Source organism: Hylobates moloch, unplaced genomic scaffold, assembly GCF_009828535.3.
Source record: "Hylobates moloch isolate HMO894 unplaced genomic scaffold, HMol_V3 SCAFFOLD_3, whole genome shotgun sequence".
Taxonomy (NCBI): domain Eukaryota; kingdom Metazoa; phylum Chordata; class Mammalia; order Primates; family Hylobatidae; genus Hylobates; species Hylobates moloch.
The window spans coordinates 100,646,052-100,659,625 of NW_026652278.1; the positions used below are offsets into that span (position 1 = coordinate 100,646,052).

Here is a 13,574-nt window from a genome sequence, read left to right on the forward strand (position 1 = left end):
GAAACAAATAACCTTGTTCCACTAAACTTTTCATAGATTGAGGGAATTCTGCTTTCAAATGATACTCTTTTGTTATGTTTTAAACAAATTTCTGATGAAAAAATACCATAACCAAAATAATTTGATTTGCAGATTATGGACGATTGGCCAGGGTATGACTTGAACTTATTCACGTACCCACAGCACTATTACGGAGACTTGGAATATGTCCTCATCCCTCACGGCATCATCGTGGACAGGTGAGTGTGATTTCCTGTGTCAATCTTGGTCCTGCACTGGGCTGGCCCACACTTATGTGAATCCCACACTTGTGTGAATCCCACAATATACTTTAGGACCCTATTCCTGAGCTGCTTTTTATAGTGGTAGAGAGAACTTTTATATAGGGCAGTGAATTTGAAGTAAAATGAATGTATGCTTAAACTGAATGGTTTACCTGGACATTTGTTCAGGCGATATGGTAATATGGTAAGAAGGATATACATACATAAACTATTATAAGTAACAGCCTCAAAATAACAATGTCCTAAGATGGCTTTACCGTGGCATAGAAGTCCCACCCTCACAGAGGGGGGACAGTTCCGTGATCAAATAAACTTTGGAAATTTTGTATCTCCCATATTTTTGTCAAATCATTTGTTGACAAATCAAAACAAACATTAGCATATTAAAAATATGGAAATTCCAGCCAAAAGAAAAGAAGAACACAGAAAAGAAACCTGCTTGACTTTAACAATTAAACCAACCTTTTTTTGAGCAAAGGGAGACTTTGTACTCAGTTTACCTATTTATAACTTTCAGAAGGGATTTCCCTTAACACCAGTTGGGGAAGCTCCTAATTTAAACAAATTCTTGCATTTCTTACCTGAATTTTCTAATTTTAAATTAATTTAAAATCAGTCAGAACATGATTGACTCCTGGGTAGGGTTACCCTAAGCCGTTTCTTTGTACAAGAGAATCATCCAGTGAACTTGTTAAAATGCATATTCTTAAGCTTTGTGTCTAGAAATTTCAAATCGATATTCTAGGGTGGGGCCCAAGAATGTCCGTCTTCACCTTTAAAATAAATTTATAAGCCAGGGGCTATGGCATGCACCTGTAATCCAGGCTACTCCAGATGCTGAAGTGGAGGGATCACTTGAACCCAAAAATTTGAGACTAACCTGGGCTAGTCTCAATTAGTGAGATCTTGTCTCAAAAAAAAAAAAAAAATTAAATGTAAATTTAAGGGGGGGGGGGAGTGGGCCTTTCTCTTAAACCCCCACTTTGGGAGGCTGAGGCAAGAGGACTGTTTGAGCCAGGAGTTTGAGACCAGCCTGGGCAATGTAGCGAGAACCTGTCTCTATAAAAAAATAAAAAACATTAGTCAGGCATAGTAGCATGGGCCTGTAGTCCCAGCTACTAGGGAGGCTAAGGCGAGAGGATCACTTGAGTCTGGGAGGTCAAGGCTGCAGTGAGCCATGATCACACCACTGCACTCTAGCCTGGGGAACAGAGCGAGACCTTGTCTCAAACACACACACACACACACACACACACACACACACACACACACGATTAATTTATATATTACTGTACAAAATTCACCCATTGCAGGTGAACGACTAAATGATTTTTAGTAAATTTTTATGGTCAGGCAACCATCAGCACCACCCAGTTTTACATTTCCATCGTCCCCAAAAGTTTGTTTGCAGCCAATCCCTGCTCCCACTTCCAGCATCTTTCTCTATAAATTTGTCTTTTCTGGCCATTTTGTGTAAGGAAATCGTACAATAGCTAATTATTGATTGACCAGTTGATGTACATTTGGATGTCCCATTTTTGGCTATTGTGGAAATGCTTCTATAAACATTCACATATAAGTTTTGTGTGGACATATCTTTTCATTTCTCTTGGATGGATTTCTCAACGTGGAATTCTGGGTTTTCTGGTAAGTGTAAGAAACTGCCAATTATTTTCCAAAGTGGCTGCACCTTGTTACATTGCCACCAGCAGCATATGAAGGTTTCAGTTTTTCCACATACTTGCCAACATTGAATATTGTCTGTCCTTTTGATTATAGCCATTCTTGTAGCTGTCTAATGGTATCTCATTGTGGTTTTAATTTGTATTTTCCTAATCATTAGTATACTTGTTAGCTATTCATATGTCTTCTTTGGAGAGAGGTCAAGTCTTTTGCCAATTTTTAGATTCAATTGTTCGTCTTATTGAACTGTAAGAGTGCTTTATATATTTTGGATAATAGTCCTTTATCACATACATGATTTGCAAATATTTACTCCCAGCCTATGGCTTGTCTTATTTTCTTACTGGTATCTTTTAAGAAGAATGCGTATCCTGCTGTTGTGGGGTGAAGTATTGTATATGTATTAATTAGATCCAGTCAGTTGATGGTCCTTCTCAGTTCAACTATATGCTTACTGATTCTCTGACTGTTAGATCTGTCAATTACTGATAGAGGGGATGTTAAAGTTTCCAAATAGTGCATTTGCCTGTTTCTCCTTGCAGTTCTATTAGGTTTTTGACACTTTGTTGTTAGGAGCATATATATTAGGAATTGTTATGTCTCTTTGGATAATTGACCTCCTTATTATTGTGTAATGATGCTCTTTATCCCTGCATATTCCTTAGTCAGAAGTCTGCTCTGTCTGAAATTAAAATAGCTACTCCAACTTTCTTTTAATGTTAGCATGGCATGTCTTACTCCATCCCTTTAATCTATCTGTGTTTTTATATTTATATTTAAAGTGAGTTTTTTTTTTTTTTTTTTTTGAGATAGTGTCTCACTCTGTCACCCAGGCTGGCGTGCAGTGGCGCAATCTCAGCTCACTGCAACCTCCAACTCCTAGGTTCAAGCGATCCTCCTGCCTCAGCCTCCCAAGTAGCTGGGATTACAAGCATGTGCCACCACACTTGGCTAATTTTTTGTATTTTTAGTAGAGACGGGGTTTCACCATGTTGGCCAGGATGGTCTTGATCTCCTGACCTGAAGGGATCTGCCTGCCTCAGCCTCCCAAAGTGCTGGGATTATAGGTGTAAGCCATAAAGTGAATTTCTTGTAGGCAATATACAGTTACATCTTTTTTTAATCCACCTTGACAGTCTGTCTTTTAATTGCTATATTTAGACCATTCATATTTAAAATGAGTATTGATATAATCAGTTTAGTATCTACCGTATTTATAACTATTTTTTATTCATTGCTGTTGTTTCCTTTTTTTGTCTTCCACTTTGTGAAATTCTACTTTTTTTTTTTTTTTTTTTTTTAGACAAGAGTTTCGCTTGTCACCCAGACCGGAGTGCAATAGCACAGTCTGGGCTTACTGCAACCTCTGCCTCCTGGGTTCAAGTGATTCTCCTGCTTCAGCCTCCTGAGTAGCTGGGATTACAGGCGCACAGCACCACGCCCGGCTAATTTTTGTATTTTTAGTAGAGATGGGGTTTCACCATGTTGGCCAGGCTGATCTTGAACTCCTGACCTCAAGAGATCTGCCCACTTCACTGTGTGACTTCTGATGTCTGTGAGGTTTATTTTTCTCTTGTTTTTATTTTTAAGCCTCACTTACTAGGAATCACCCTGTGTTTGAATAGCTTAGTGTTTGGCCTACAATTGGTTAGAAGTTGTGCCCAGACACATCAAGCCAGTAAGTCTTCCACTCTCTGCTGATCTGGGTGTGTGGGGACTTGAAAGTAGATTCAAATTTCCAACCATTTTCAAATCTTTCTGACGTTTACTTTCCCCTGAGCTTTCTTGTGCCTTCTCTGCACATGTACACAGCCTTCATTGTCCAGGGATGTGTGGGTGGCTTGAACTCACTCTGCTGTGCATATGTATAGCCTCTGGTCAACTGAGATGCATGAAGAACTTATTGTGTGCCTCTGTTCTATGACTGTCTAACCTCCTCCCTGGAACTTCCTATCAAATCCCCAGCCAGCCTGCCAGTGGGGACTGCTCAGCAGGGACTGCACCTCAGGATAATGGAGCCCTGCCACCAAGGTGACCATTTTAGCTTACAGTGTTCCAAATCAGGTGAGCTCCCTCTGGCAGTGCACCACCTTGGTGGAACTACCTGTTTGAACAACAGAGCTGGGGATGGGAGCTGGGGGGGGTAGTAAGAGCATCCCCACACAAGAATGCCCCAGACTCATGCTGTTTCCACCCAGTGTTCAGTGTTTTCAGAATTAAATGCTTCTCAGTTTGTTGTATGTCTTTGGTTGATTTCCAGCATGATGAGATGGTTGTTTTTGGCAGTTTTGCTCAGTTTTATAGTTGCTTTTCTGGAGAGGGTATGTTCACCTCCTTACTTTATCATTGCAACCTCTGCCTCCTCGGTTCAAGCGATTCTCCTGCCTCAGCTTCCTGAGGAGCTGGGATTACAGGCACCCACCACCATGCCTGGCAAATTTTTGTATTTTTAGTAGAGACGGGGTTTCACCATGTTGGCCAGGCTGTTCTCAAACTCCTGATCTTAAGTGATCCACCCGTCTTGGATGTCCCAAAGTGTTGGGATTACAGGTGTGAGCCACCGCTCTTGGCCCAAATGTTCCTTTTTAAGGAGCATGCCAGATATTCTGATGTACATTTTTTTATGATCATGTGTCTTCTTTAGAATTCAGTAAATACTGCCAGGCATGGTGGGTGGCTCATGCCTGTAATCCCAGCACTTTGGGAAGCCGAGGTGGCCAGGTCACCTGAGGTCAGGACTTCGAGACCAGCCTGGCCAACATGGCAAAACCTTGTCTCTACTAAAAATACAAAAATTAGCTGAGCATAGTGGCGGGTGCCTGTAATCCCAGCTACTTGGGAGGCTGAGGCAGGAGAATCACTTGAACCCAGGAGGTGGAGGTTACAGTGAGCCAAGATCGTGCCACTGCACTGCAGCCTGGGCAACAGAGTGAGGCTCCATCTTAAAAAAAAAGAAGTATGTTTTGAACACCTTATGTTCATCCTTAACAAAGCTTTTCTATCTGTAGGTTTCTGTTTCCCAAGGTTTTCCCCACATTCCCCTGAGTAATCGAATATGTACAATACATCTTGCATTTTCATTAAAGCAACATAAATACTCAGAAGTAGTTGTGCCTTAATGTATCTTTTATCCTTCTTTCAGAATTGAGCGGCTGGCCAAGGATATTATGAAAGACATAGGATATAGTGACATCATGGTCCTGTGTGTGCTTAAAGGAGGTTACAAATTCTGTGCTGATCTCGTAGAACACCTTAAGAACATCAGCCGAAATTCAGATCGATTTGTCTCAATGAAGGTTGATTTCATCAGACTAAAAAGTTACAGGGTAAGTTATTACAAGTTCCGTTTTATGATATTTCATTTAACAATGCTTTAGGATAAAAGAATCAATAATGTTATGAAAATGAAGAATGCGATTTTTAAAAATGGAGATGAAAATGAAGGGTAATTTTTTTTTAATTTGCAAGAATACTGCAACCTAACATAAGAATTCAAATGATATTATTTAGGGTGTGGGGTGGGGACCTTCTCTCTATTTTCACATATATGGGAAGACTGTAGTAATGATTTGTGCTTTCTTTTATGGTGATAAAGTGAGTGGTTATATCCTGGTGCCCAGCCCCACAATTGAGTGTGGTCAGAGTGTGAACACTGATTTGTTGTTTCTACTCTGGATGTCACTGTGGGTCCTGGGGACCTGTGGGAGGGTGTCCAGCCCAGAGAGGAGTCTTAGTATTTGGGTGGCTGCAGTTGTGGCCTGGAAGTAAAGAAGGGAAGGCTATAGGAACAGCACATTGCCAAGTGTAAGGAGACAAGGCCAGGGAGCTCCAGCAGAAGGCCCCTCCACCAGTTTACTCCATTAATTCTGGCTTTCTGTGGGCACCACTGGGCAGAATTAATGGAATTATTCTCCAAAGATGTTTCCTAACCAGATGCAGTGGCTCATGCATATAATCCCAACACTTTGGGAGGCCAAGGCAGAAGGATCCCCTGAGGCCAGGAGTTCGAGACCAGCCTGGGCAACATAGTAAGACCCTGTCTATATACAAAAAGAAAATTTTTAAAATTAGCTGAGTGTGGTGGCATGTGCCTATGGTCCCAGGTACTCAAGAGGCTGAAGGGGGAGGATCACTTGAGCCCAGGAGACGGAGGCTGCAGTGAGCTATGACGGCACCACTGCACTCCAGCCTGGATGACAATGAAAGCCTTGCCAAAAAAAAAAAAAAAGCTGTTGTTTCCTTAGTCTCCCTCCTCCTCCCTCTATGATGTTAACTTCTTTGATGCTTTTTGATTTAATGCATAGTAAAACATTAAAAATAACTTACTAGGGTGAGGAGCTCTTGGAGTCAAACCATGAAAATATTCTCATTGACTAAACTAACTTGACACATTTTAATTCATGAATCACTCTTCGAATTGGCCTTCTATTGCTGTGTGGCAAACTCACCACAAACGTAGTGGCTTAAACCAACATACACATGTATTATCTTAAAGTTTCTGTAGATCAGAAATCTGAGCATGGTGTAGCTGGGTTTTCAGCTCAGAACCTTACAGGGACAAAATCAATGTGTTAGTTGGGATCTTGGTATCATCTGAGGTTTTCAAGATCACTGACTGTTGGCAAAGCTCAGTTCCCATTTTCTTGTTGACTGTAGGCTGGAGTTGGTAGACTCTCCACTCCTATGGGTTGTCCCCAGGTGTTTGCTTCAATTACCCCACAGGTCGTTCACAACACCATTAGCTGTTTGCTTCTTCAAGTCTGATGGAATAATCTTAGCCCTTCTTTTATAGCTCACCTGACTAGATCATGTTCACCCAGGTAACCTGCCTTTTGATGAACTCAAAGTCACCTGACTAGTCACCTAATCTTTGGTGCGAATTCCCACCACGTTTACAAGTCTTATGCACACTCAAGTGGAGAGGATTATGCAGGGTATGTACACCAGGGGACAGTGGTCTTTAGGGCCACCAATCTGTCTTCCACATTCCTCTTGTGACTCTCAGTTGCCTCAGTTCTAGAGCAGCTGGAAATTAGTTCTTATTTCTTAAGATACTCTGTGTTTTCCTGATGACCTCTCAGGCCAGAGTGAAGCTGGTTTTTGAAGACATCTTAGCTCTAATTTCTTCGTTTTATCTTCTCCTGAGAATTTTTTCTCTCTTTAGATTATCTTCATTCTGGGTTAAATCCCTGTGCTTCCTTCTTACCAGATTTTTCTCATTCACTTGGCCCTGACCCTTATTATATTTGTCTCTGGTTAACAGCATTTTAAAAACCTGTTAACATTTTTTTTTAAATTAAAGTCAGGTTTATTGAGCCACCGTTGTACATGCAGTAACATCCATCCTTTTTAGAGTTCAGTGAATTTCAACAAATGTATACAATCATGTAAATCACCACAGTCAAGATACAGAACAGTTTCCTTAAAAACACAAAGAATATCCTTGTGTCCTTCATAGTCAACCTCCTGAAACCCCAAGCCCTGGAAACCACAGATATGTTTTCTTTTCCTAAAGTTTTGCACTTTCCAGAATGTCTTACAGATGTAATCATATATCATGTAGCTTTAGTAAATCCATAAATCATAACATAATGCATTCATCCATATTGTGTATATTGTTGATGAAAAAAGTCAAACTCTGTAAAATATTTCAACAGATTTATTCTGAGCCAAATATGAGTGACAAGTAGCCTGTGATACAGCCCTCAGGAGATCCTGAGAACATGCGTCCAAGGTGATCAGGGCACAACTTGGTTTTATATATTTTAGGGAGACAGAAGTCATCAATGAATACATGTACAGTGTACGTTGGTTCGGTCTGGAAATGTGGGACAACTGGAAGTGGCGGCTTCCAGATCATGGGTAGATTAAAAGATTTTCTGATTGGCAATTGGTTGCAAGGGTTATCATCCGTAGAAAGGAATGTCTGGGTAATGATAAGGGGTTGTGGAGGAGGCCAAGGGTTAATCATGCAGATGAAGCCCTCAGGTAGCAGGCTTCAGAGAGAATAGATTGTAAATGTTTCTTATCAGACCTAAGGGGTCTATTCTATCAGCAATTCCTAAAGGGAGGAGGACATCATGAGGCATGTCTGGCTTCTTCTTCCCATCATGGCCTGAAGGAGTTTTTCAGGTTAACTCTGGAATGCCCTTGGCTGAGAGGAGGGGTTCATTCCCCACAGTTGGGGGGCTTAGACTTTTATTTTTGGTTTGCAGTATCAGTTCTTCTTCTTCTTTTTTAGTGTCCAGTAGAATTTGATTATACAGATAGAGTGCAGTTTGTTAGTCCATTCATCAGCTAAAGGAGATTTGGGTTGTTTCTGTTTTGAAGCAATTAGAAGTAAAGCTGCTATAAATATTCACATGCAGGTATTTGTGTGTACTTATGACTTCACTTCCCTTGAGTAAATATTTAGCGGCAAGATGGGAGGTCACATGATTAGTGTATATAATAAATTGCCTGGCCAGGTGCAGTGGCTCATGCCTGTAATCCTAGCACTTTGGCAGGCCGAGGCGGGCAGATCTCCTGAGGTCAGGAGCTCAAGATCAGCTTGGTCAACATGGTGAAACCCCATCTCTACTAAAAATACAAAAATTAGCCAGGTGTGGTGGCACATACCTGTGATCCCAGCTACTTGAGAGGCTGAGGCAGGAGAATCACTTGAACCTGGGAGGCAGAGGTTGCAGTGAGCCGAGATCATGGCACTGTACTCCAGCCTGGGCAACAGAATGAGATTCCATCTCAAAAAAAAAAAAAAAATTGCCAAACTCTTTTCCCAAAGGATTCGATCATTTTGAATTCCCACCAGCAATATGTGACAGTTCCTGTTACTCCATATTTTCAATAGCACTTAGTATTATCGGTTTTTCCTTCTTTTTTTCTTGATTTTACCTGTTCTAATAGGTGATGATATCACATTGTGGTTTTAATTTGCATTTCCCTAATAATTATTTGAACATAGTTACATTTGCTGGTTTGCTATTCATATAGCTTTTTTGATGGTGTTTGTTCAACTACTTACCCATTTAAAAAATTGGGTTGTTTTCTTATTATTGTATTTGAGAGTTTTAAAAAATATATTGCCCATGAAATTTTTATTAGATATGTGTTTTGATATATTTTCCAGTCAGTGAGGTTTTTTTCATTTTGTTTTTCAAAGAGCATTATTAAAAATTTTTTTTAAGTCCAGTTAATCTAGCGTTTCCTTTTGTGGATCATGCTTTTGGTGTACCTAAGAAATCTGCCTAACTCAAGATCACAAAGATTTTCTTTTTTTAAAAAAAGAAGTTTCATAGTTTTAGATTTAAATTTAGGTCCATGAGACATGTCATGTTAGTTTTTTTTACTATGATATAAAGTATGGATTGCGATTCCTTTTCTTTCCATTTTTGCATCAAGTGTTTGATTATTCCAGGATTATTTGCCAAAAAGACGATCCTTTTCCATGGAATTGCTTTCAGTCTTTCGTTAAAAATCAGCTTACTTTATATGTGTATGTGGGTCTATTTCTGGACACTATTAGATCTGTTCATCTACATTGTCACTGCTTTGATTACTGTAACTTTATAATAACTCTGTAAATTAAGTAGTATGTGTCCTCCAACTTTGTTCTTTTTCAAACTGCCTTGGCTATTCTTGTTCTTTGTCTTTCCATATAAATTTTAATATCATGTAGCTGATTTCTACAAAATAACACATTAGAATTTTATCAAGATTGCTTTGAATCTATAGATCAATTTGGGGGGAATTGACATTGTAACACCATTTAGTCTTCCATTCCATGAACACAGTATATCTCCTAATTTATTTAGATCTTATTTCAGTGTTTTCTGGTTTTCAAGTGTCAGATCTTAGGCATATTTGGTTAGATATATACTTAAATATTTAATAATTTTGATCCTATTATATTCAGTAAGTTTTTCTTTGAATTTCAAGTTCCAGTTATTTATGGGTAGTATTTAGAAATACTATTAATTTTGTATATTGAATCCTATGACTTATGAAACTCACTTACGAGTTCTAATAGCTTTTTCATAGATTCTTTGGGTTTTCTATGAAGATAATAATTTCTTCTTCAAATAGAGATGATTTTGCTTCTTCCTTTGTACTTACAGACCTTTTATTTCTTTTCATTGCATGATCGTGCCAGTTAGGACCTCCTATACACTCCTGAATAGGAATGGTAGGAGAAAACATCCTTGCCTTGTTTTCAATCAGTATAATACTCACTGTTGGTTTTTTGAAGATGTTCTTTATCAGGTTAAGGAAGCTCCTTCTATTCCTAGTTTTCCAAGAGGCTTTTTGGTATTTTCTTAAAAAATTATGAATGAATATCATCATTGCTTTTTCTAGGTATGTTGATATGGTAAAATACATTGATTGGTTTTCTAATGTTGGACTATCTTGCCATTAATGACATATTATCCTTTTCATATATTGCTGGATTCAATTGCTAATTTTTTGAGGAATTTTGCATTTAAGTGCTTGGAGGATATTAAACCATAGTTTTTTGTTTTTGTTTTCTTGTAGTGCCTTTTTCTGATTCTGGTATCAGGCTTATAGTGGTCTCATAAAATAAATTGGGACGTATTTTCTCCTCATCTTTTTTTCAGAAGAGTTTGTGTAGAATTAGTACTAATTCGTCTTTGGTATTTGGTAGAATTCACCAGTAAAACCATCTTGACATGGAGCTTTGTCAGATTTTTTTAATTGGAATTAAGTTTATTTGGTAGATATGGGAGTATTCAGGCTAATAGTTTTCTTGAGTGAACTTTAATAGTTTGTGTCTTTCAAGGCATTTGTCCATGTTATCTAAGTTTTTACATTTCTGGACATAAAGTTGTTTATAATATTCCCTTATCTTTAATGTCTGTAGTGATATTCTCTCTTTTATTCCTGATATTATTAAATTGTATCTTCTGTCTCTTTCCTTTTCTTCAGCAGTATGCCTAAAGGTTTTTCAATTTTTTTATTCTTTCAAATAACCAATTTGTTGCTTCCTTGATTTTCTCTTTTGTGTTTATGTTTTCAGTTTCATTGATTTATGCTTTTATGTTATTTCCTTCCGTTTGTTTTGGGGTTAATTTTCTTTTATTTTCCTAGTTTCATAAAATGAAAGTTGAGTTCATAGATTTGAGATTTTCTTATTTTCTAATACAAACATATAATGCTATAAGTTTTCCTTTAAGTACGTCTTTAGCTACCTCTATACATTTTGATATATTGTGTTCATTTTCATTCAATTCAAACTATTTTCTAATTTCCTCTTTCACTCATTGGTTGTCTCATGTTGTTTAATTTTCAAGTATTTGTGGGATTTTCCATACATAATTCTTGTATTGTTTCTGGTTGAATTCTGTTGCAGAAACTATATTTGGTATGATTTCAATTCTTTTAAATTTTTTGAGGCTTCGTCTATGACCCAGGATATATTTTATATTGCTGAAACTATCACCATTGTAATCCATGTCAAATTAAATACTACTATTTCTTTCTAATTTCTCATACCTTTTCCTTGTGTATTTCTCTAAACAGCACCTCTTAAGGGTGACCACTGAAAAAATAGGAATGGTATTTATAACTTTTCAGCCAGTAAAGAGGATGAAAAGGAACAAAGGAAACTCCAAACTTGATTAAATAGACACAAAATAAGAAACAGGTAGCCTTATTATATTTGTATTACAAATAATGAAACGGAGACCTGAGATGTTCAGTAACATGCCCAAAGTCAAGCAGCATGTAAGTGGTGGATCTAGTATTTAAATCTAAATTTGACGCCAGAGCCCAAGATTGTGACCAATGGAGCGTACGGTCTCCCTAGAGATGTGTTGAGATAAATTAGGCTAAAAGGAAGAACATTTGACCAAATGAATCAGCATTATTTTTTCTTGAGCTTTATTTTGACATTTACCTAACCCAGCTAAGCCAGCTTTTATAATTGCTGGAAGAATGACAATATCCATAAATAGACAATTACCTGCTTTTTTTCTGAAATGTTTTATATGTTGAATTAATAAGCTATCAAGTAGTACCTTCTAAGAAAATGAATATTAACACTGGGTTTTTCTGTAAATTATGGAAAACTATGCTTTTCTTTTCCTCTTTCTGCCCTGCACCATGGAGATATTCCACAAGAAATGAACTTTCACTCTACCTGCTTGTTCTCTGGATTCACTTAAAGCTTGCTTGCTGGTTTTACGAGGCCAAATCCAGAAAAATTCGGAAAGAACCTTGAGCTTCAGGCTTCATACTAACTCCTAAGCATATAGAGACTCGAATCAAAGAGAAACAGGCATAATTCAGCAGCTCCTTGAGCTACCCGATTGTGTGTGTGTGTGTGTGTGTGTGTGTGTGTGTGTATGTGTACATGTGTTTAGAGGCAGGGTCTCGCTCTATCACCCAGGCTGCAGTACAGTTGTGTGATCATAGCTCACTGCAACTTCAACCTCCCTGGGATCAAATGATCCTCCTGCCTCAACTTCCCAAATAGCTAGGACTGCAATCAGATTTAGTGTGTTTTGAGAAAGCTCTATCAGGGTAGAAGTGGGAGGCCTTTTGGGATATCTATTCTAAGGGACTTTGAGTGGAAAAACAGGATTTGAGGGAAGTATTGTTAGGTGCCAGCAAGTGACTTTTTAGACAGCTTTTTTTGTATGTGGATGCATTATTTGCCAAGTTTTTCCCTTTATTCCCTCTCAAATGTTGCCCTGGTTTAAAAGCTCATTAATTTATATGCAATCCAATGTGAGGATAAAGTGTAATTCAGAGGTGCAACATTCTGATCTCATTGTTTTCCACCAATTTGGTTAGCTAACCTCTGTACAAAGTACAGTCTTCAAACTACAACTTCAAGGCTTTAAAAATTGAGGATGAATGTTTTTTTAGGCAAGCCACAGTTGCCCTAGATCCCGCCCCATGTTGTTTGAATGTGCCCTGCTTTGTATGAATAATTCCTGCATGTTGGCAACACCAAGAGATTTTTTGGAGCTAAAATACAACTCACAGCGTAACCACAGTAGGGCCGAGAGATTTGCCACACAGGGGATGTGGGCCCCTGGGGAAGCTGGCGTTCGTATTAAAGAAGCTCATTAGAGCTAAGGGTTAGCCACAAACCTCCTCCCTTGAGGGAAGAGAAACGCTAAATACATTTTTTCTCTCTCATTCCCACAGTTCAGAACAAAGGGTTTAAATCAGTCAGCTCTTGTTATCTGTGCTAGTGAGGAATGGGAACAGAATGGATAAGCCAGGTCCAGTGTCTTTAGTTTTAGTGAGTAGTCTTCACCCTACGCCAAGGTGAACTTTTGCTGAACTGTTTCCAAGTAGCAAGGGTGCCTGGAATTGAAAGCCTCATTTTCTTTTCTTTTTTTTTTTTTTTTGAGACGGAGTCTGCCTCTGTCGCCCAGGCTGGAGTGCAGTGGCGCGATCTCCACTCACTGCAAGCTCCACCTCCCGAGTTCACGCCATTCTCCTGCCTCAGCCTCCCGAATAGCTGGGACTACAGGCACCCGCCACCACGCCTGGCTAATTTTTTTGTAGTTTTTAGTACAGACAGGGTTTCACCGTGTTAGCCAGGATGGTCTCCATCTCCTGACCTTGTGATCTGCCTGT

General features: G+C 38.8%; 1 protein-coding gene across 9 annotated transcripts in view; it reads left to right on the forward strand.

Annotated features, from left to right (window-relative positions):
• PRTFDC1 (phosphoribosyl transferase domain containing 1) overlaps window positions 1-13,574 on the forward strand; it is a 103,573-nt gene that overhangs the window by 10,535 nt on the left and 79,464 nt on the right. For 6 of the 9 annotated variants that reach the window (XM_058436617.1, XM_058436612.1, XM_058436615.1 and 3 more), the window contains 3 exons: window positions 133-239; window positions 3,933-3,998; window positions 5,110-5,293. In XM_058436617.1, coding sequence (XP_058292600.1) covers window positions 133-239; window positions 3,933-3,998; window positions 5,110-5,293 — 357 coding nt within the window. The remainder of the gene's footprint in view (window positions 1-132; window positions 240-3,932; window positions 3,999-5,109; window positions 5,294-13,574) is intronic. The other 3 variants (XM_032145011.2, XM_058436616.1, XM_032145001.2) reach the window with 1 other exon arrangement.